Source organism: Furipterus horrens, unplaced genomic scaffold, assembly GCF_987537825.1.
Source record: "Furipterus horrens unplaced genomic scaffold, mFurHor1.1.pri manual_scaffold_10, whole genome shotgun sequence".
NCBI classification, from domain to species: domain Eukaryota; kingdom Metazoa; phylum Chordata; class Mammalia; order Chiroptera; family Furipteridae; genus Furipterus; species Furipterus horrens.
The window spans coordinates 35581687-35605249 of NW_028327180.1; the positions used below are offsets into that span (position 1 = coordinate 35581687).

Genomic DNA, 23563 nt, shown 5'->3' on the forward strand with positions numbered 1-23563 from the left:
TGGGATGGGCGTGTTTGGAGTCTGTGCTTCTCAGTGACTTCACTTAAGAACAGCCGACCAGTTTATTAACCATTTGCTCAGTAGAAGTTTAATGGAGAAATATCTGTTTAAAACAATCAGTCAAAAAGAACAGCTTTTTTACAAACAAGTTATGGCAGTGACTAGTCAAAACCCCAGGCTTGATGTCCTGTTCCTTTAACCCACCCCTAGAAGAGGGAAGGGGTGGGTGAGAAGGAAAGATGGGGCCATTTAGATGTTAGCTGGAGGAATTACAAAAATACACTCTGATGTAGCAACTGGGTGGTCATGAAACATGCCATGGGGGGTGGTGAAGGGGGGGAAGACAACCAGAGAGGGAGGTTCTGTGTCCTGGGGGTGGAGACCTGGAGGCAAAGCCTGGCTCAGTGCCGTGGGAAGGAAGGAATCCGGATGCCCAGCCGACAGGTCTGGGGCTGGACACATGCTGTTTTGGGGATCACCCGGAAACCTGGGGGGACAGAAATGATTATAATGGCAAACCAGACAGTTCTACTGATGCTTCAACCCTATTTGCCCTGGTAACTGAGCAATGGAAAGGAGGCAAAGGAAAGCTACCTATTGAATAACCAACCCCTGGAGCAGCAAGGAGGCTTCCCTAACTCCCTCTATACACCCCGTATGTATATATGTTAGACCTGTATAATATATGGACCTGTTACATAACAGACTCTTATACCCCTGTATAGTCTATTGGTGTGACTAGCAGGGTAAAGGCGAGGTCTATGGGCTGGGACTTGAAAGGCACAGCACAGATACTCTGCCCAGGAGGAGCTCTCTTATCCATGGTACTATTTGGAATCCATGTGTAGTAATTTATTTCGTGAGGCTAAATTATATTCTCATTGGTGTTTCTCTTAATTATATCCTCATTTTTGGCGCTCTTTAAGCCCAATTTCACTAATTCCTCACCCTGAAGGAATATGCTCACTGCTGCTGTCCAAGAGGATCAAGGCTGGGGCAGCAGAAAGGAGACAGGACAGGGACAGGGACAGGGATGGTTAATACCCAGACCAGCTGTGTCTTTCTCACCATTCTGTCTAGGACTGGTTCTGCACCCCAGTGTCCCTCCTTCCTAACACATCATTACACTTTCTGATCAGAGTTCTTTAGCCTGTTCCAGTGTTAGACAGCCCAGTTTCCTCCAGCCTTATCAGTATAGACTGGCCCTGGCAACTGGAGTCCCCCAACATGGAGAAACAGAAAGCCTCTGTAGGGCTGGCTGGGGTGTAAGTGGATAAAGACAAGGTTTAAGCTGCCTGTTACGGACTCATAAAGACACATCCATCTTGGAACTCAGCAACCATGAACGTGTGGAAAAAGAAACAGAGCGGTGGATGCAGAAGGGCAGGGAGAGAGAGCGCAATCAATACTCCCCAGATGAGCTGGTAAATGTTTCCAGCATTTCCATCAAGAAGTTTACCTCCCGAGCAAAGCAGTGGACAGAAGCTCTTTCCCAGTTTTGTTTCAGCACCTCTCAGTTGGAAGCTTAATAGAAAATGAGAAAAACCAATTGCCTGAATAGGGGCTCACATAGTTTTTAAAAAATGATAATAAATGGATTCCTGCTAATGTGATTAATTTTAAACTGTCTTTAGGTAAAGAAATGGTTGTACTTCAGAATTAAGACACGAGCTTTAGTGTCCCTTAAGAGCTGCTTTACAGAAGAATGTCTTTAAGATTTGAGAGAATTCAATCTGTGCTGCTTCTGAAAGATTTACTGTTTCATACTGTGCAGATATAGCTTAGGAAGAAATAGAATGCTTGTTAAGGATCCAAGAGTATGACTTCAAAAACAGTGCAGGTTAATTCAAGGCCTTCGGAGATTAGTTATTCTGCTAAAATAAACACAGCAGCCTTCTCATAACCTAAGACGTTACGTCCATATTTGGCAATGGACCTCTCACAAACAAACTGGCCTACCTGCAAAGAGCTGTGTGGGCTGCCTCCCTGCAGAAGTTTAAGTGCCAGTGATTAACACATATACTGATATACTTTGAAAAACAGGTTATTAACAATCTGGCTACCTTTGACATATGGATGCAAAATAAAAAAGCACATGCAGGCCTTTTCTTTTTTGCCTCTCAGTTAGGGAAGGGCCCCACTTGGGTAATGTCTTAGACATGTTTTTGACCAACTGATTAGTTCTTTCTGTTAAGGCAAGTTTCTAGACTGTTTAAGGAGACGTATGAGACTCTACAGATAGTCTCATGCCCATACATGAATTAAGGCCCATAGACTTGATGCTTTTTCTTAGATTTTCAGAAAATTCCGCTGTGCTATTTCTCTGTGCCACTCAGTGTTATATATAGGTTGTTGGGCTGAGGAAAGTTGAATTTGTAAAGACTGGATGATAAATTAGGGTCTTTGGTGGATTTTTATCTGATGTGTATATATTACAGGTACATGCATAAGCATGACTGCGAGGGTAAGAACAGACCAGAAGGGAGAAAGGAATAAGGGCAAGCACACCAACAAACCAAACCAAACCAAAAACGGCCCTGGAAAGAAACCATAAGTGAGGAAAGATGATGACCCCTTAGCCCCTATTCTAAGAGCTGCTGGGTCAGTTGGGCCAAATACTCAGAGCTCAGTGGTGATGCCGTCATCCACAAGGAATCAGTCCATGCGGCCAGGTGGTGAGATGGACACATGACAAGCGGGAAAAAGAAGAGCAGAAAGTGTAGCTCCTGGTCCTAACAAGAACTCTTTTGACTGGGGAGAGTGGGAAAGTTTCATGATTTCCATGGAATCCAGTCACTTGAGTTATAGTAGAGGAGAGATGGGGGATAGCTAAGCTGTTTTTGAAGGTGAAACAGCGATATCACAGCCACAGAAACCAGACTCTGTGCTAATGACTAAGGGTAGGTCCAGCCATTGGGTCTTAGAGATAAAGTCTCAGAGGGAAGGTGAGCTGAATGGTTGCCATGACAACTGAATAGGAGGATTGGTCCACTTAACTGTCCCCATAGTAACTAAGCTCCTGAAGAGCTATAGAGGAATTAGTTATCTTAACCTACTACTGTTATCCCCATGGTAACCAGTCTCTAAATGGCAGTAGTAGGCCTTAAGAAGCAATCCTAAAAAAAATCTTTGCTCCCTAGAAAAAGGGTGGGCAGGAGGCTGGGGAATGAATTTACCCCCTAGGCCTCCTAGGAGCTGAGCACATTGGGGAATGGGGTGTGTGTGTGTGGGGCAATGTGCTAAGACAGGCATATGAGGTTTCTTCTTGCCCCCAGCTCATTGCTGCCCAACTCACTCATGGATTGAAGTGGACGGTGCAGCTGGGAGGGGTTCCCCTTCCGGCTACACATTACCATTCTGGTGCAGGGTGCGTCGGCGCTGGCTGGACTGCATGCTCAGGACCAGGTACTGCCTCATAAACTCACTGAACCGCTTCTGGTTGGCCAACTTCCGGGCCGACTTCCGGGCCCCAGTGAAGCCCCCAAACCTCTTCTGCAGCTGCTTCTGCTCCTTCTCTCCAGCCTCATCCATGCCTGGCTCTGTCTCTTTCTGCACTTGGAATAGGCTCCTGACACGTGGCATTCGCTTCAGATGTATCTCAGAAGCTCTTGGCTGGTAGAGAGCAGCTGCCAGGTGCTCTGGGTCAGCAGGGCTGAGCTGCCAGGAGCGCCTGGCCATGACCTTGGTACACGGAGTCCAGAGAGGGCTGGACAAGACCTTTCCTTCACACTCGAGGATACACACCTGCAAAGACAGAGGTAAGAGGAAGGGAGAAAGACCAGGGACATCTATTAATCCAAGGCAGTGAGGAAGGAAAGTCCATCTGAACCAGTGCAAGTACTTCTAAAGTGTCTCTTTATTTAGTCCTGTGCAGCAGTTTTACATGTAATTCTTTAGGTTCATAGAATTTCAAAGTTGGAAAGAAACAGAAAACTATCTGGCCGAGCTCCATCACTTCACAGGTGAAGAAACTTTTGGCTCAGAGATGTGAGCTTACCTTATACCAAGTGATGCAGCAAGTTAATGCAGAATGTATGCACTAAAACCGTAGCCTGTTATAGACTTAGTCAGGTTTCTAGAGCCAAACACAGCTAATGAGGGTCACCCATAAAGAAGAATTTTATTTTGTTCTTTTATCAGGCTCAGGGGAGGTCTGATTGGCTTAAGAAATCAGAATTGCCAAAGCATGTGGTTAAATCTGCATGGTTATTTTAAGGTCACCAGGTAAGGATCAATCCTGGTATTAATTTTTCACACACACCCCCAACTCATCATCACTATCTGTACATCGCTTATAGAAAATGAAGGTCAAAGCCCTTAGGGGGGGAGAGGGACCACCGGATGCCATCCAGTAGACCCACCAGGCTCTTGCCATCTTCTATGGCTGCTCTGACTCTCCAGGCATCTCCACTTCTCATCTGGATCAGCAGCCTAACCATGAAGTCTCCCCGACTCCTCTTAACTGGTCCTGGCCTTGCCCCCTCTCGTTCCCATTCCTATCTCTTATTGAGTCTCTTGGAAGCCTCTGCCTCCAACTTTGCTTCTTATTTGCTGTGCTGGATTTGCTGTGCTGGCTTCATCCCAAATTCTCCTCTGTTTCTGGCCTTAGCCAGATGAAAATCTCACTTTACCATGACCTGGCCATCATGGTCAGCAGGAAGCTGCAGAGTCTCATCAAACCTTGGAACTCTTGCCTGGCCGACAGGGTACTTGTCTGGACAAGTGCGGGCTATCAGGATACTGCTGCATGTGCCCCGTAGTTCCTATCCCAGGTGCTCAGAGTGGCACACATGCCTCTGTGGGCAAAGGTTTCCAACCTGATCCCTAACCAAGGAGTGAGATGTGCAGGCAGCTTAATTCACACATCCCACAGGCTATTCCCCTGAACCATAAAAACGTCTTCAATCCTACTTCTCCCTCACAGTTTCCCACCTCTGACCCTCCCTCCTTTTGTCACCGTTTGGTCTCTCAGTGTATCTGTGTCTCTTGGAATGGCACTTTAGCCCCTGTTGACTCAAGTTTAGAACCCCGGGCATATCTTCAGCATCTCCCTTCTCACACACCCCATCACCCCACCAATCAGTATATAAGTTTGTCCTCCCTCTCATCCCTGCTTCTGAAGGGCCTCTCAGGGCACAGTGGCTTCCCAACTGAGCTCTCCATCTCTGATCTTTCCTGCTCTGGTCCATTTCCCAACCCTGGCAGAAGAGTCTTCCTGGAGCATAGGCCAAATCACATCACTACTGGTCCACAACTGCCCCACATTTTGTCTTTGTCTGTAAATATAACTTCAAGCGCCTGAACAGAGCACTCGAACCCTTCACTGGATGACCCCAACCCATTTTTCAGTCTTATTTCTGATTCTTCTGCAACTCTCTTGCCCACTTCAGGCTTATGGGGCAATTCCTAGTGCCTCAAACATGCTCAAGCTCCCCCCTCTGCCCACACAAACCTCCTTCATGCCTTTTCTCAGTCTGTTCTTTCTGCTGGAATGATCTCCTTCCTCCCGTCTTTGGGGTTGGCCAAGCTTCGGGGCCACTCCTCTATGACATTTCTTCTGGCTCCCTGGCCAGAATTGCCCTCTTTATCTTGGTGCTCCCACAGAACTTGAATGCTTAATATTATTGTAATACCTTACAAGGCAGAATATGACACGTTAGGGACCTTATCTTACTTATGTTTGAATCCTTCAAGGCATCTTCTGCATTCAGTAAATGGTAGGGTTTCACTAGAGGTTTGTTGCCCTGAGCTGAATTAATCAAGAAGCTACTTTAGCTAAGCAAGGAAAAGGAAAAAAATACTTTTAAAGAAAAGAAAAAAAAACAAGAAAGAGAGTCATTGGAAGGCCAGAAGTTGCAGCTGGTCGCAACCAGAACTGGAACTCCCAGCATTTAGTGTATGCTTCTGATATAGTATTTTGTCACTCTCTTACAACTCTTGTGTACCTGATTACTTGTCTGTCCCTCTAGATCAGAGTTCCTAACCTTTTTTGGGTCATGGACTCTTGAGAATCTAATGAAAGCTATGGACCCACCCTTTCACCAAGAAAATGCACACTTGTGTCAAATTTGCATACAATTTTAGAAGGTTCATAGATCTTCTAAAGCCTATCCATGGACGGTCATCCATAGACTCCAGGCCAGGGAGCTCTTCACTTTTATGCTGTGCTGTAGGGAAAGTCTCTATGCATTCAAGGCATCTAGTACCTGGGATACAAAGTAGAGCCCATAGTGAGGATGACAAGTGGAAAGAATCAACAGGAGAAAGGAGGGGATCTGCAGTTGAAGTCACCAGTGGCCACACTGGGAAGTGGCCCCAACTCTTCTTGTATATCAGCAAAGCATTGCATAGAAGGAGAGACCTTCATCACTACCTGGGCCAATGGGCCCCACACCTGGATGTGAATCCAAATCATCTACAGAACTTTAAAAACCACTGAATTTCAAAACCCAATTAAATCCCTGACCAATAGAACCAGAGCTTGAATTTATTTTTACAAAGCTCAGGTAATTCTGAAGTTTGCCAGGGTTTAGAAACCACTGATGTAGTTAGTCCATGTTCACATACATGTTACAGTAAGATTCAGTAATGTGTCCGAAATGACACTGTTAGATAGCAGTATAACCTGAATAAGAACACACATGTCTCAAGTCCTATCCCAGGACATCTCCTACTCAATGACTTATACGCACTTGCAATATGACAAATCAATGAAAATGAAAGGGAGAATAGGATCCTACAAGACCAAAAGGCCAAGTTCTGACGGGAAAATGCTTATTTTCAAATTGCTGGACCAGAGAGGAGAAAGACAGAATCCAGTGGGAAAGCCACTCTCCTTCACTGGCACAGCATCCAAGGAGCACCCTTTGCCAAGCCCACACACTCGCCAGAGGTGGTGATACGGGCACCTATTGATACTCAAGTCGTGGTTTTTTGAAAATGTCTTTTCCAATAGCTTTTCTTCAAAGAAGCTGGCAGAAATAATACATGGTTAGTGCCAACTCAGCTGAGATACCTAGAATCACCTCTTCTTCACACCACAATGTCACTGGGTATGAAGGAAAGATAGGCAACTTCCATAGATGGGAGCAGTGGACTTGAGAACAATGGCAGCGGCAAACTTGAGTGTTCTATGAGAATTACTACGGGAGTTTGTTAGGGTGCAAATGCTTAGCCTATACCCCTGGAGATTTTGCTTCAGTAAGCCAAGAGTGGGGCCCAGGAATTTCCATTTTTTGCAAGCACTCTAGGTGATTTTGAGGCTGGACCTGAGGAAGGAGAAGCCATCAGGGAACATGGGGGTCTGAGAGTTCATCAAAGATAGGTTCACGTGGGTCTGCCCTTAGCTTGCTCCTGAAAAACTTTGAAGAAAAGCAAATAGAACCAATTTGTAAACAGCTTCTTTCAGATAATAATCCTCTTGGGTTATTACTCTATAGCATGGGTCTCAACTGGGGGAGATTTTGCCCCTAGCCCACCGCAGGAGCATTTGGCAAATGTCTGGAGATATTTTTAGTTGTCACATGGTGGATGGGTGGAGGGACGCTATTGCTATCTGTGGGTAGAGCCCAGGGGTGTTGGCAAACATCCTACAATGGAGAGGAGAGCCCCCCTACACCCCCAACAAATAGTTATCCAGCTGATATTTTCCGCAGTGGCGATTCTGAGAAACCATACTCTACAGAGTCAAGGGGAAAGCAGGAAAGTGTGGTCAGCAATTGAAAAGCTTGTAAGAGTGTAGAAGTTCAGCATTGAAGTAGATCTTTTGGCACACCTGGTCCAACCCTCACAGAATGAGAGCCCCAAAATGCTTGTTGAATTGTTCTATACCTCCAATTCACAGGAACAGGAGGAAGTTGTTCAACCTAAAGGCTATTAGATCTTCTGCAAGTCCCTGGGGTTCCTAAGCCCAGATGGTAATTAGATTGTGTGTCAATCAGAGAAAATGAAATTCTCTGATCAAACCAGATGCATAGCCCTTACCAAGACCCGTCATATTGTTAGATGAATTAGGTACTAACAAAATCATCTCAACTCGTGATTTAGGAGAAGGTTTTCGGCAAATGTGAGGAACCCTAATTCACAACAGCATGTGTAGCACCAGATGGGCATCGGAGCTTAATGCAGAACCGTCTGGTCTGAGGCACCCACCAGCCTCTTTCCAGAGATGGGTCAATAGTCTATTAAGTGAGCTGGATGCATTTTCACAGCACACACTGATGGCATTGCTATTTTAAGCCAGACTGTGGATGAGCATCTGGAAAGTCTCAGGCTGATGCCAAGTTGATCTGTAAAGGTGGACTAGTAGAGAAACTGAGAAAAGGGCCATGTGGATGTCTGGGAACCGGCACACCGACAAGGAACAGGCACACGAACCCGTTGGAAGGAGAAGAGGCTCATTTAGGCTGTCAGGTTTCTGTCAGTAAAGAACCAAATCACTTCTGACCAAGAGACCTTCAGGGGCTATTTGCCTTAGGAGGTTCTGCCAGAATATTTGAGGGCTGGCTGACTTTAGCAGGCTAGCAGATGATTAGTGTAAAAGAAAAGCAGAGAGGAGACTCCCACTACAAATCAGCTATAAGGGTTTTCATGTAATGAAGAGAGAAAGCACCAACAGAAGGCAGTTTCTTTTGCTGTCAGAGTTTTTGGAAGTTTTAATTAAATTTCCCCAGGCCTCTCTTGAGAGTTACCTTCTCCTTTGTCTTTAAAGCATGTAGTTTTTTCCTACATGACCTGGTATGGTAAAGTACCACTCACAATTAGATGAGAACTGAGGACATTGCAATGGGTTTTGTGAGTCATTTACTGACCAAAATTATACCCTAAGAAAAAGCCAGCCATACTTGGACTGCGGACTTGGAGTGAGAAATAAAGGAATTCTTGAGGAAGCCAAAGCTCCAAAAGGTCCTGGGAATAGCTCAGGATTATATAATATGGAGGGGTCAGGAAGTTGACCCTTGCTGAAATATCTGAGTACCCCCTGCCCCCCATTATCAGAGTGGACATACTCAAGAGTTGCAAGCTTTGGAAATGAGATGTGGTTGCCTACATTATTTTTAAGGATTTTATTTATTTATTTAGTTTTAGAGAGAGGGGCAGGGAGGGAAAAAGAGAGGGAGAGAAACATCGATGTGCAAGACATACATCGATTGGTTTCTTCCTGCACGCCCCCAACTGGAGACCTGGCCTGCAACCCAGGCATGTGCCCTGACTGGGAATCAAACATGTGACCTTTCAGCTTGTAGGCTGACACTCAATCCATGGGCCCCATGAGCCAGGGCTGGTTGCCTATGTTCCAGACATTTCATAAAACTTAAAAGAAAATAGGTTGAAAGAAAATAGGTTAAAAGTAAATAGAAACTAGAAACCAAACAACCAGACAGCCAGTTCCTCCAGGGCTCAGCAGGCACTGCGAAAGGTTCACCCCTCACTGTAAGGCTATGACTGCCCATTTTCTAACTTGTTTCAAAGATATAACTACCAGTGTTACATGGACCCCAGAGATTTAAGATGCTATGGAGACATGGAAACACGCTCCAAATCCTTTACTTGCATCGAAAGACACCAATGTCAAAGCTGTAGCATCCGTAGCGGATGTGCCTATCAGGAGACTGAGGGTCTTCCAGTTTCACAATTCCCATGGGACACGTTTATTGAGTAATGCGCTGTGCCACGCTGTGCCATGCACAGAGCTATGTGTGGGATCCCCAGAACATCCGCCAAGGATGCTCACACCTTATGGTGAGAGAGAGACTTGCAAATAACTGTCAGAGCACAAGGAGGGAGGGGCTGGCTCTACTGGGGGCAGGTGGAGAATCAGCAAAGTGTTCTCAGAAGAGGTAAACTTAGAGATTAAAAAAAAAAAAACCAAACCCTCACCTGAGGACAGATGCATTGATTGTAGAGAGAAACCTGAATGGAAGAAACATCTATTGGTTGCCTCCTTCACACACTCCAACTGGGGATTGAAACTGCAACCTACATATGTGTTCTGACCTGGAATCGAACCCACAAACCCCAGTGCATGGGTCAATGCTCCAACCAACTGAGCAACCCAGCCAGGGCTTAAATGGACTTTTGAAGTACAAGAGGAGGTAGAAGCGTTTAAGATGGGAGGGCAAGTTCCTGGAGCCTTGGGGAGGCCGGGAAAGGAAGGTTGGGAAAGGGAGGCGGGATTTTCGGGAAGCGTGGACAGCGATTGGAGCCCAGCAGAGACCAGGTGTGGGGTGTACCTTTGGGAGTCACCTGCGGCCTGGGAAGAGCTGAAGGCCTGGATACGGGGATGGCATCTCAGAGGGACAGTACAAGGAGGTCAGAAGCAGGGAATCTTGGTGGTCATGATGTTTTGGGGGTGGAGAGAGGAACAGGAACCCCAGACAAGGCAGAAACACAAGAGTCAGAGCAGGGAAGAGCGCCAGGCAAGTTCACCAAGAGGGCAAGGCGTGGGAGCCTGCCAATCGGCCTGCAGATTCAGTGCTTAGAAGCTGCTGGTGGCCCTGGGAGAGCAGCTGAGAGTGACGCAGCGGCAAGGGGCTCCAAGTTGTCATCTTTCAGAAAAATGGCAATGAAGGGAAGGGAAGAGCAGGTGGGAGAGGGGAAAAAAGGAGGAGAATGCCCAGTAGGGAAACCGTGGTGCGGCAGAAGGAGGGAGAGAAGGGGCAGGAGCACAGATGGGAGGCAGGTGGGGAGGACAAAGGCAGGTCCTGGGATGGTGGTAAGGGGGCATGGAGGGAATTTGTACTTGCTGGCCGCTGTCTTGTACAGGGCAATCCAAGGTCATGGTGTCCAAGGGGGTGGGAAGGCACACTAGTGTTTCACAGTCAGGTGTGACATTTGTTAGAAGGAGATCATGTCACCTATGAATAATTTACCTTGTAAAAAATACATTGGAGCAGAGTCAGGGTTATCCTTATCGTTAAGTTCCTAATGCTTTCTTTTATTATAAAATACACACAACACTAAATTTACCCTCTTAACCATTTTTAAGTGTACAAAATGCACTCGCACGCTGTGCCATCGTCACCTCCTTCCATCTTCCCGACCTGAAGCTCTGTACCCGCAAAGCCCTCCTCAGTTCTACGTTTCATCCTTATGAATCTGACCACTGTGAGCAGACTCATTCAGTATTTGTCCTTTTGGGTCTGGCTCTTTTCACTTAGCACATGTTGTTACATGTGTCCTTTTTAAGGCCGAATAATCGTCCACTGTCTGTACATACACATCTGTTTATCCTTTCATTATTGATGGGCCCTTGGGTTGTTCCCACCTTTTAGAGGCTGTGGATATTGCTGCCATGGACACGGGTGTATAAATATCTTTTGAGTCCTAGTGCTTTTCTGAGTGGGAGTTAAAGGGTTGCAGTCAAAAGTGGTGATGCAGGAATTGCCCGTAACCTTCAGACTGGTCTAGGCTGCAACCTGCAATTACATGCAAATTAGTTGTCTACTCTGTTTATTAAGACCAAGGGAAAGTGTTTTCTGAATGAACATGTAAACAGAAAAGACAGGAGAGTCTGCCATGCTCTAGCCAACCTCAGATTTTCTCCTTAAACGCCACTCCCCTCCCTCCCGTAGGCATTTACACATGCCCCCCGCCCTGCCCCCCGCCACCCCATGCCTCCCTTTGCTGTCTGGGGCCCACTCCCTGCCTCTTCACTCCCACTCCTCTTTAGGTCTCCTTAGAAACTTTGGTTCCTGCAAAAGCCCCCTCTGCCCCTGCAGACTAGGTTGGGGGCCACTGCTCTGTGTTTCCCCAGCACCCAGGAGAGAGTGTGGTGTTTTCTCTCCCACTGGTTGCAAACTATCCCTCTATTCACCTTGGGATCCCTTGTTATAGTCAGGAAAACTACGGTGGGTGAATGAGAGGGACGGGTGAACTTCGAACGGGTTATCTGGGAATGCTTTCGTGATGCAAGTGTCATTACTGTTTAGAAAACAGGCTTGAGCGGGTGGGAAGAGCTTGGTGTTTGGGCTGCTGGGGCTGTGTCTGCTCATCACAGGTGCCTTAGCCCATCTGGAATACTTGGTTTCTATATCTGTACACTTGCCTTAAGGACAATAGTTACTTCTGGTTGATTTTAAAAGTTGAGGGGCTCGAAACAAGGCATCTGTTGAACAGAGCTTGACTACAAAGAAAAAAAATAATTGAGTTACGTTGGGTTTACTAGGAGAGGAATAACCATTTAGATTGAAATAAAGGCAGTGGAGAAAGCAGCTTATTTAATATAAAGAAATTTAATGCTGGATCTACATTTCACATTCAAAAATCAAAGTATAAGAGAGCATTTGAGGTGTTCACTGTAGAACTACTGTAATACTAAAAAGTGAGGAAAATGTAATATTTAAAATGAAACATAAAAATTACATGTTCAAGTAGAGGGGGCAATAACTTAATGTTCAATCACACAGGAAAATCATCCTGGTATAATATAGTGAGTGAAAACACTAGGATCCTGCCTCCGATTGCTGGGTTTAAATGTGATTTTAATTTTCTTTTTAAAACTTCTCTAACTTGCCAAATTCTCTAAAATGTGTATGCACTGTTTTAACAATGGAACACAATGGCAGCTGGGCAGGCCTTTATCTGAATGTGGTGAAGTGGAAAGATGACAGGGTTTGCCTTGGGCAAGGTCTCAGTTTCTCCTCTGGGTCTGCTTTGGAGGAGCCAGGGAGGAGAAGACAGCGACGCTCCTGGACCTACCTCAAGGTTGAAGCTGTCCAGAGTGGGACGGAGCTTCTCTCTGCAGGTCAGACAGTCCTTCTGACAGCTGCCAGATGCGCTGGAGAAGAGGCTGAGCAGCAGGAGGTCACAGAGCAGGGTTTTCATGGTGCAGGAGCCGCAGGCAGGATGCTGGAACACAAGGGCGCGTGGGAGGTGATTAGAACAGCCATTCTGTTGGGGCGGTAGTGGCTAGAGACCCTCACACAGGGGAAGCAGGAAAGACACTCTTCAGAGGGGCCAGCACCAGGGCCTGAGATGCACCTGCCTGCAGGCAGTGGATTGTCAAGGGCACAGGTGGTCCACCCGTGTCAGCCAGAGCAGCTGTTCATGCAGGGGCTGGCCTCAGGGCTGTGGTTAGAACACCCCCGGGATTCCTGTCCCCCAGCTGGCGTTGGTGTGCATGAGCATTTTCAGGGAGCTAACGGCTTCCCTTTGCAGCTTAGCTGTGTGTGACCTTAAGACACTCTCCATGCCTCCATTTTCATGGCTGTAAGATAGGGGTATAGTCACATGTCACATAATGATGATTCGGTCAACAATGGGCCACATATATGACAGTGTTCCTGTAAGATTATAATAGAGCTGAGAAATTTCTGTCACCTAGTGATGTGGTAGCATCACAGTACAGTGCGTTCCTCCTGTGTTTGTGACGATGCTGGTGCAAACTAGCCTACTGCGCTGCCAGTCGTATAAAAGTGTAGCACGTGCAATAACATACAGTACATGTTACTTGATAATGATAATAAACGGCTACGTTACTGGCTTATGTATTTACTATACTACACTTTTTATCATTGTTTTAGTGTGTGCTCTTTCTTCTTATAAAAAAGCGTGCTGTGAAAACAGTGTACCATGCCACCCTGCAGCAGCCTCATGCATGCAGTATTGACCACGTCTCTTGACTGCATTATTTTCTCTTGTGCTTGATTTAATATCATGTTGTTCTGTACAGTGACATGCCGCACAGGCTTGTTGTACAGAAGCAACCGGCTGTCCCATACAGCCTGGGTGTGTCGTGAGCTATACTGTCTAGGTTTGTGTGCACGCACTCGATGGCATTCACACAGTCATGAAATCACCAATGATGCCCTTCTTACAGTGTATCTCTGTCATTAAGTGGTGCGTGACTGCAGTGGTACCTGCCTTGTCACAGGGCTGTTGCACAGATAAGATATGAACAGAAGGAAAGCTTCTTTATAAAGTGTTGTGCAAGAGTGAGATGTGTAAACTATGCGATTTATGAGTGACCTGTGTACTTCATTCTCATCCTCCCCAGCCTTCCCTGCCTCAGCCAGGAATCACCCACATCCCAGAATTCGCTCCTTCAGGAGGCTTCCACCAGCTTCCTTGTCCGTTTCCCTGCGAGACGTAAGCTGGCTCCCTGAGCGCAGGGCCAACGTGTTCGTTGACTTTGCTGTTCCACACCAAGCACAAGACCAGACACACAGAGTTACTCGTTAAAAAATGAACAGAGAAACAATTCTAAGATAAGAGCGTCAACAATTAGTTAGATCAGAAGTTTATATTCTTTATGTAGGATTGCCTAAAAAGATGTTCCATTTTCCCTTTTCCTCTTTAAATTTGTCCTGTGATGAATCCTTCTGAATCAAAAAGCTATTTCCTTGGACTGAATCCTCTTGGGCCCTTATAGAACCATCTTTACTTGAAGGATTAAATGGAAAAGGGAACAAGGGGACTTTCTGGAACTGTTGTGAATGTTCTTGATTGAGACGTAGGTCACAAGGGTGTATACATCTGCCACCCCTCATTGAATTTAAATTTAGTTCTGTGCATTTCACTGTACATAAATTTTACCTTAACAAAGGGTGCAGTGTAGAAGAACAAAAGTAATCACCTTTATTGCTTTTTCATCAGACCCTACTGAGAAAACATATAAGACTTGCTACTCAAATGCAGTCTGCAGACCAGCAGCGTGAGCATCACCTGGGAGCTTGTTAGAAATGCAGGGTCTCGGGCCCCTCCCCAGAACCACTGAATGTGGACTTGCAGTTTTAGCAAGATTCTTAGGTGATTCATATGCACACTAAAGCTTGGGAAACACTGGTAGAATATGGATGTGAAGTGGAGCAAGTCAATAGGAGGGACGCTGCAGTAGAAGTGACCCAATGGTCACATTGGGGGACCACCCCAACTCTTCTTGTGCATCATCCAAGCATTTCATACCAAGACGATGTTGACTCAAAGATGCTTTGAGATGGGTTTTGAATGATGAGTAAGTTTGCCAAGAGGACAAAGAAGAGGGCATTTGAGAGACACAGGGAACCCTGTTTTCACAGGCACGGAGGAGTCAGGAACACAGCCTGGGAGGGGATGGTGAACAGGCTGGTGTATGGGGCCACCTGCCCACACTCCCTGGGGACGTTCCTGCTGGAAGAGAAGCTCTGTCCACGTGGAGCAGGGTCATGTTTGTTCTCTTAAAGGGTTTGAGCTTTACCCTAGATGGTGGGATGTCCCGGGCTCATGATTAGTGAGCACAAATGTCTACACAAATGAATGCATCTCAAATGCAGTTTTTCTCCTCCATCCCGAGGGCGCGTGCGTTAGCTGAGGTTTACTGCCGTGGTTATTGTGATAGCTTCCTAACTGGTCCAATGGTCTGCCCTCCTACCAAACCATCTTCAAATCTGATGACGATACCATTACCGAACACTTAGGTAATTCTCTAACTCCTATTGGGACTCAGCATCGTTCCTGTGCCTTCTCGCGTTTCATCCCCTGTGACTCACCCTCCTACCTTCTCTACAGTCCTCTAGTGAGTCATGCTGAGTTCCGGAATCTGCCAGGTACTTAATGGCTTTGTGTCTTGGTGCTTTTGCTTCCTTCCACCCAGAATACCTGTCTCCAGCTCATACTTCATGCACACCTCGAGAATCATCCCCTCGGGGAAGCCAGCTCCACCCCCTGGTCGGGTGACACGCATCTCCCCTGCTGCTATGGCAGCACATCAGAGTGGGAAGGAAGGGAGCCTCAGGGGCCTACCAAACAGGCCCAGCAGACCTATGTCACAGAGTTGTGATGGGCGTCCCATCTGCTCATCCCTACAGATTGCTGGGTTCTGATCCCAGGTCTGCAGCTCCACCTCTCATCTGTAAAAATGGGACAATAATAGGATCCATCTCATATGACAACTAATGGGGTCATGTTTGTGAGCAGTTCAAATAGCACCTAGTATATAACAAGTGCTTCATAAAAATGTAGAAAATAGAGAGAGCCCAGCACAGAGCCTTCCCTCTATAACGCACTCACTGTCTCTCATAGAGCACTCACCACACTCTATGGTAAGGTTGGACACATGTGTATATTTCTCCCACTGCCCTGTGGCTTCCTGAAGGGCGGGGATCATGTTCTATGGTTTTTATTTCCAGAACTCCGAGAGGGCCAGGGACTTAGGAGGTGCTCAGAAAAGTGATAAATGGCAGTGGAGTATCTCAGGAGCCCTCTTAGCACAGGTCATGTTGGGGAGTGTCTGGGAATCTGCCTCATTGGGGGCCCAGGGTGCTCAGGACCCAGAGACTGCTGCAGCACCTGTGGCACTGACAACGTGCCTATTAGCTAATTGTTCAGCTGGAGGAGTGGGAACTCATTTTGTTCCAGAGCAATGCAACATGCCACCCTAAGCTGGAAGCCCATGCATGCTTTGATAGAAGACTGGTATGGTTGGAATACTGTTGTATGCTGAGTTTGTACGGGTCATACAGGTGTAGGTAGAGAAGCCAAGGAAGCCCATCCTACTTACAGGCCCTTCTGAAGAGAAAGTGAGTTCTAAACAGCCACCATATAAGCAAATGTCTTAAACCGAGGACTGCTTGACTATATCTTTGTTTAATTTGAGAATCGCCTTTACATTTTTTATTCTACTAAATTCCAATCGTTCCAGTCCAGAGACAGTTTTGTGGAATTTGTCCAGAATGACATGACTTGCTGTGCTTGCTGTGGCCACATGATGGCAGCATCTGTATGTCCCAGAAGAAAGGGAGACTAGGAGAAAAGGGACTGCTTGCTTCCTTTCTTAATACAAAATTGCAATACACAATGCCTGCATCTGCTGAACTGATAAGTTGTGGCAGATGTTAATAAAATGCTCTCCAGCTGAGTTTTTTCATGAACTGCATTAACTGTGGCAATTCGCACATCCAGGAAATGTCTGATGGATTGACTGATACCTGTTATCTCAAATTCTGGGTAAATGGGTTTTTAGGGCCAAGTGCAGAAAGAAGATGAGCTCCTGGGACGTGTAGTGTGTGTTCAGTTTGGGAGCTTTCCTGCATGTAAAAGACGGGCTTTGTGTGGTCTGGTGCTTGGGTACTCTTATTCAGTCTACATGGCACTCCCTGCTGGTCCACCTCTCTTTCGGTCTCCAACCTCCCTATCCCCACTCTGTGCCCTACCCCCCTACTTTTAACAAGTGACTCCACCTATTATTAAAAATCAGCCATTCTCGGTGCTATTTATTCTCCTCTCTAAAATTTAGAGAATCCTTAAAATGGGAATGACCAGTCCTATCTCCCAGGTGGTTTGTGATATTTAAATGACATTGATATAAGGGAAAGCTCAAAATATATGTAATTCTCAGAAAAGGGGCAATGTTTTGTAATTCTGATACTTCTTAACACCTATACAAGGTGTTATAGGTTAAGTTAGATTTTGAACTTTATTAGAGGTTCAATAGACGTTTTTGATTCTTAAGGAGGCTTGACAAGAGGTATGTGCTTTTTCGTAGCTCTGTATATAAGTCAATGCCAATTAAATGAAAGCGATTAATTAGTTAATTCATGAGTTATATTTATGTTTAATCTTTACATTTTGTAATTGTGACTTTGGGCAAATTGTTTCTCCACTGAGAGCTTTAGACTTCTCCACTACAAAGTGGGGGGAACAACAGGTTTTATTTTTGTTGTTTTTATTGTACAATAGTAATCAGTAAAAAATTTACCTAAATGTGTTTGCATTTTACATGGCTTGTATTTCACTTGGTAAACCAAGCTCAGCCAACACTTCTCTGTGATGATACTATTATTATATTTAGAGATCTGGACATCTCGTATTGAATAAAGAAATGTTTAATTACCTTTTAGTTCAATAATGACACCTCACACATTTAATTGTGCAATGACACTTCACATATTTAATTGTGCTTCACTATTTATAAAGATAAAATACCACTGTTTTAGAGTTAATCTATATGCATGTAATCTTGCTTCCAAAGACAATATAACCAGTTGCTTATCTGTTTGGAAAACTATGTATAAAGCTTCAGCCAAAGATCAAAGTTAATTATGTTTTGTCTTATGACCCATGAGAAAAGCTGTAATTTTGGTGCTGTTAGAGGCAAAGAGGGGCTGCCGTCTTGCTAGAGGCATGTGTATCCCCATCTTCCTCATCAGCCACATGTGTAGATACTGTTTTTTTCAGGCTACAGAAGATTTTTATATTCATATACAACCCTGTACTCTAGGGTGAACATTATCCCCCTTTTTGAGATGAACATATGTTTATAGGCGTCAAGCAACTTGCCTGAGAGCATCCAGCTTACAAACAGCAGAGCCAGGACTCACACTCAGGTGTTTTGACACCAACGGTGTGTTCTGGGAAACCACAGACTTTATACACTGGTTCTGCTTTGGAAAGGTGGGCAAATGCTGGTGGAATCTTGGTGGAATCTCTATTTATATTTAATAGTGATCATATTACTATTACATTCAGAATACGATGTGCCAGACACTGTGCTAATTGCTTTATAACCATCCCTCCTATAAGGTAAGGGCTATTGTTCCCACTGTGCACTTGAGAAGACTGAGGCTTCAGGGGAAAATAACTTGGGCTGGCAGAGCTGTGACTCAGAGTCATCTGATCCCAAGCGCATGATATCCCCAGACCTCCCAGTGATCTCCGGAGCTATCCATCTGCCTTCATGTAGCTGCATTCATTCTGAGGGCCTCCTTTTGTCCTGAGCTCTGCCCCCCTTTATTGTGGCCACTGCCGATTTCACAGAGGAATTTTCATTGCCCACAAGCCCAGTGGTTTGTCCCTCACTTGCCCCATTTCTTCAATCCATTGCAGACAGGACACCTACACATCACTTGTTCACCAGCTGTTACCAAGGGAGGCCTCTTTGGTTTCTTTCCTCCTCTGACTAATGTACTTACATTCAAAAAGGTCCCCTTTCTGCTCTAAAATTCCACTTTGGAAGAGAGGATGGGCCAAGGGGAGGTGGAGGGCATAGCAAGTCCCCCCGCCTTGTGCAGACTGAGTGTGCCCGGCGCTGGTGAGCAGTGAATGAGCAGGAGCCCTGTGCATGGAAACTAGAGTTCTGGGTTCAAGCCCCGGCTCTGTCGATATCTGTGGGACCTTGAGCAAGGCCCTTTTCCTAGGCCACAGTTTCCCCTTCTCCAAGGAGAGGCAGTGGGATTAGATGGGTAACATTTTTTATTTTCTAAGGGACCAGCCATTTGTGCTCTCCCAGTGAGGGAAGCAAGAAGGAAGGAGGGAAGAGGGAGAGAAGAGAAGGGCTTTGTGAGGAAGCAGCTTCCCAGTAGCACAGAACTGAGGCCATAGTAACAGCCCAGCCTGGGGCTCAGGAAAGGGTCTGGATGTGTCAACAGGCACATTTTCTCTCAGGGTTGCTACTGCATTGAAAATGTATCACTCTTGCCCTGCCCAGGTGGCTCCGTTGGTTGGAGCATCGTCCTGCACACCAAAAGGTGCGGGTTTGATCCCTGGTCAGGGCACTTATCTAGGTTGCCGGTTTGATATCCCAGCCAGGGCATGTACAGGAGGCAACAGATCAATGCTTCTCTTTCTCTCTCTCTCAAATCAATAAACATATCCTTGGGTGAGGACTGAAAAAAATAAAAAAAGACTTTTAAATCTTAATGACAGGGGAAAGTATAAAAAAATGAAGAAAAGTTATCATCTTTGATTTTCCTGAGTCTGACCCACAGTTCCATGCATACTGTCAAAATAATGAAGATAAAAATTTAAAAACATTTATTTACTTTTATACTGAAATCACTCAATGTCCTTTTCAAACAGATTAGAAAAATACACATAAGCAAAAGAACAATGGATCCAGACCAATAATCTTCAAACTTCCTTAACTTTATACCACTAACAACCAGTTTTTGAACATGCATTCCCAATTTACTTATTTATATACATTATAAAACCCATCAAATGCAAATTTTAAAAAAGATAACATTAAAAAAAAAAGGCTCAATGTCCTGAGGCCATGTGGGTTGAAGACCACTGGTTAACATCTAGCGACATTGACTGTGAGTTCTGAGAAAGCAGAGGACAGTATGACAGGTCTGTTTTCCGGGCACCATGAGGTTCCCATCAGAAATGCCACACACGTTTCTTGGCTGCATGAATGGGGAGTGGGGGTGGGGGAAGAGCACAGAACCATGGGAGAAGAGGGAGGTTGGCTCTGAGCCGCACTGGGGAGGCAGAGACGTGGCCGTTTGGTGATTCACTGAGACCTGGGACTCCTGGGAGGCAATCTCTCCACTTCAGCTGCCAAGCCAAGCCCTTCAGAGCTGGCCTCACTGTGTTTCTGCAATGCTGAGGCAGCTGCCAGTATTTGAAAAGCCACAAGATCACAGAAAATCAAGACTGATTATGACAGGAGCCTATCTAGGGGGATGCCCAGATAACTGGCTGGTCCCCCAAATTGGTATGCCCCAAATCTCACAGCTAGTTTTTGTTTAGAAGGACACCTTCTTGTTAGATCGTGGAGCACCCATAGACATTTAAATAAAAGTGTTTAGAAAATCCAGTTTGCCCAGCAATTCAAGCCACTGTGACATCTGTCATGATGGTGCCTGTTTTGGGAGAGGGGCCTATCCTCTCCCGAAGGTATCTAATGAGTAGCCCCACCCAGACTCTGAACTGGTAGATTTCAAAGCTTGCTTCTCTGGCTTTGGTAGCCATGGGGTTGGGAGTGACGATCACTGAATCCTGTTGATAAAAGTGTAAAAACACTCACCGTAAATCTCACATCCCTACTGTGTTTGCATCCATTATGTGTCTTAGCACAAAATGAGCATGTAGACAAGTTTAAGTCACTGCCTGTCACGTAGTAGGTTTCAATAAATGTAGTTCCTTTGTCCTTCTTTTGTGCCTTTGTCCTGGCTGCTGCCTCTCTCTCCAAATCCCTTGACCCATTCCCATCCTTTCCTGCAATCGCTGGGGCAAACGCTCCTTCCCTGGAATCCCTCCAGCACTTGCTGTCTGGACCATAGAGTTTAGGACTTAATTACAGAGAGCCTGGCATTGTCCTCTAATTGCCTCACTGTGTGTGTGTTGCCCACCCCTAATGCTGTTGGTTTGTAAGCACCCCTGGTCCAGAGCGGGCGAGGTGCTGGACTCAGTCCTCTGTCTGCCACATCCTGAACAGATTATTGAACCTCTCAGCTTCAGTTTTCAACAGCAGCATGGAGATAATGACACCACCTCCCCGGGCTGTTGCTAGGGACAATGGGTGTGAAAGCGTCTAAGATGTAAATTACGGTACAAACGTAAAGGGCTGTTACGATTACCTCTTCTGAATCCAGCAGAGCCCTGGCGCACCTCCCCTGCCTGGTGGAGTGGAGAAGATAAATACCTGATTGATTGAAGACGGAATAGCTTTGTGACAGCTCCTGTTACAGGCTCCAGAGAGCACGGGTTTCAGCCTAATCTTGCAATTTCTTCCTTCATTGACAATGCAATGTCTCCTATATTCTCTAGAGACTGGAGTACCTGCAGCTGTCAGCTGATAAAGCCGGGTCTCCTGCCACACGGAGAACAGAACTGCATCCCCCAAACGACCCCAGGCTGCACCACAGCGCCCTCGACGGGCAGTGCGTGGTGGAACGGTGGAAGCTGCTTTTACTAAGGTGGTGGTTGGGGACAGGCATTCCAGGGACGCTGCCCTGCAGAAGACTCAGCAAGCGCACCAGGTCACTGGATCACTAATCCTTCTCTGTTAAAGGCATCACAGCATTGTGGAAGTGTGTAGACTATTTCCCTGCCACACTTTATAAATGCGAGAAAGAAGTGTGTGAGGAGCAGCCGCCCGCAGGCAGTGAGAAAGAGCCGTGATTTCTTTGGGAGGTTTTGATAAGAAGCCAGGCGTTTACTTTTCCCCTTTATGTTGAAACTCTGATTTAGGCTTGCTGGCGAATGCCATGCAAAGCTCATCTTTTGTTAGTCTCACGAACAATATTACTGGTTATAATTGGGGCAATTATGGGCTGCTCGAGGAAGCGAAACACAGATGTTTAAGCCCAGGATCGGGGTATTCAAGTCCAAAGCAGCTCGCTTGAAATAGTCCATTTCCCGAATCATCCTGCCTTACTTGAAATTCCCCCAGAACTTGTCCATGTTCAGAGTGAGATGGGGGAGGAGGGGACGGGTAATGGAGGGAGGCGTAGCAAGAAGCGCAGGGAGAGAGACGCACAAAGAGAGGAGAAAGGAAAGGAGGCAGAGAAAGAGCGAGAGAGTTTGGGTGACTTCGGCATGTCGTCGTGTTCCACAGGACCCCGGCAGAGACCTTTAGGTGGGCGAGGTGGATGGGAGGAGAAAGACGCAGAGGAAGAGGAGACACCTCAAAATGACTCAGGGTCTGGGAGACCAAGGTCATCCCTGCAGAAATCGATGTGGAATTCACACACAGCGACCGCAATCAGCCAAGTACTACTGGTTCAGCACAATCAATGCCCCAGGTCCAACTTTCCCCACCTCTCACTAACACTTCCTATTCAGTGCATATGGGAGAAGGGTCCCCTCAGGACTGAAAACCAGATCTGAATCAACCAGCCTGAACACACCGGAGGGGCGGAAAGAAAGGAAGTCAGTCAGCGGCACAGAGAAATCACTCACAAGGGTGCCTGGGGGTCTTCCCAGGGCTGTCCTGAAAGCAGCTCCCCCACCGCCCCTCCCCAAGCCTGCCCCCTCTGTAACCTCTCTCCTACAGCCACCTTTTCTCAAGAGACAGGAATGACAAAGTAGGGCCCCCATCTGGAAAATCAAAACTTTTCCTCATCTCCAAGTTCGGCTCTTTCTTCTTCTGTATCTGTCTTCAGGAGAAAAACCTCAAGCCTCCCTTCCACCCTCTATCCGATCATTGAAAAGAAAACGAATGAAGAAATCATCTCGCAGGAGGACAGCGGCATCTATGATGGACAAAGGAGAGAGGCTGAAGAGGGAAGCCCCGCTGCCCAGCTTTTCCCCAAGGTCCCCAGCAGCCTGCCTCAGGCTGGGGTTCGCAGGCATCGCCTACCTGAGAGCTGCCAGTAGCCCGGCTCCCTCGGATGTGAGGCTCGGTTCCACCGTCTTGGCCGCACCAGCATATATATCCTCCCCCCCCCCCACAGCCCTCCCCTTCCCTGCCCACCTCGATGACACATACACAGGCTGACCCCCTTAAGCAAGTGAACAGCAGAACCTACGATCCTTCCTGGCGGTTCGTTCCCCGCCCCCTGGCTCTGCTCAGACCTGCGACAGCCCAGCCTCCCCATCAGCCCATTCAGTCTCCAGCCTGCTGTACCTGGACCCTGTTCAGCCAGGATCCCACAGCTGCCTGCCCCTTGCTTCTAAAGGCGCTGCGAGGACTGACAGTCTTTCCTGGCAAGTCAGTCAGAAAAAAGGACTCCTGGTGACAGTGATGAGGCAGACCCCGATTCCTGAGTCTCCTTGAGCAACCTTTCTGCTTGAGGAGTAAAGACTAGGAAGCAGACAGAAGGAGGGGAAGCTCAGGCTGAAAGCTCCCACCGGCTGGGAGAAGCCCAGAGCTGGGCTGAGCCCCCTCTGACTGTCACCGCCCTGCAGGCACAGGCAATGA

The 23563-nt window shown here is 46.6% G+C and overlaps 1 protein-coding gene across 3 annotated transcripts; it reads right to left on the bottom strand.

The window, feature by feature from the left end:
* Window positions 1–72: 72 nt before the first annotated feature.
* PNOC (prepronociceptin) lies at window positions 73–23321 on the bottom strand. 3 transcript variants are annotated; one of them, XM_090288728.1, is made up of 4 exons: window positions 23270–23321; window positions 12700–12849; window positions 3354–3744; window positions 73–487 (listed from the first exon to the last, which is right to left on the bottom strand). In XM_090288728.1, exons 2-4 carry the CDS (start codon window positions 12823–12825, stop codon window positions 402–404), a joined length of 603 nt encoding a protein of 200 aa, XP_090144854.1. In that variant the 5' UTR covers window positions 12826–12849; window positions 23270–23321; the 3' UTR covers window positions 73–401. The 3 variants fall into 3 exon arrangements, with proteins under 3 accessions (XP_090144854.1, XP_090144853.1, XP_090144855.1); XM_090288727.1 differs by lacking the exon at window positions 23270–23321 and adding an exon at window positions 23003–23055; XM_090288729.1 differs by lacking the exon at window positions 23270–23321 and adding an exon at window positions 23003–23055 and having other exon boundaries at window positions 424–487; window positions 3296–3744.
* Between the last annotated feature and the right edge of the window lie 242 nt (window positions 23322–23563).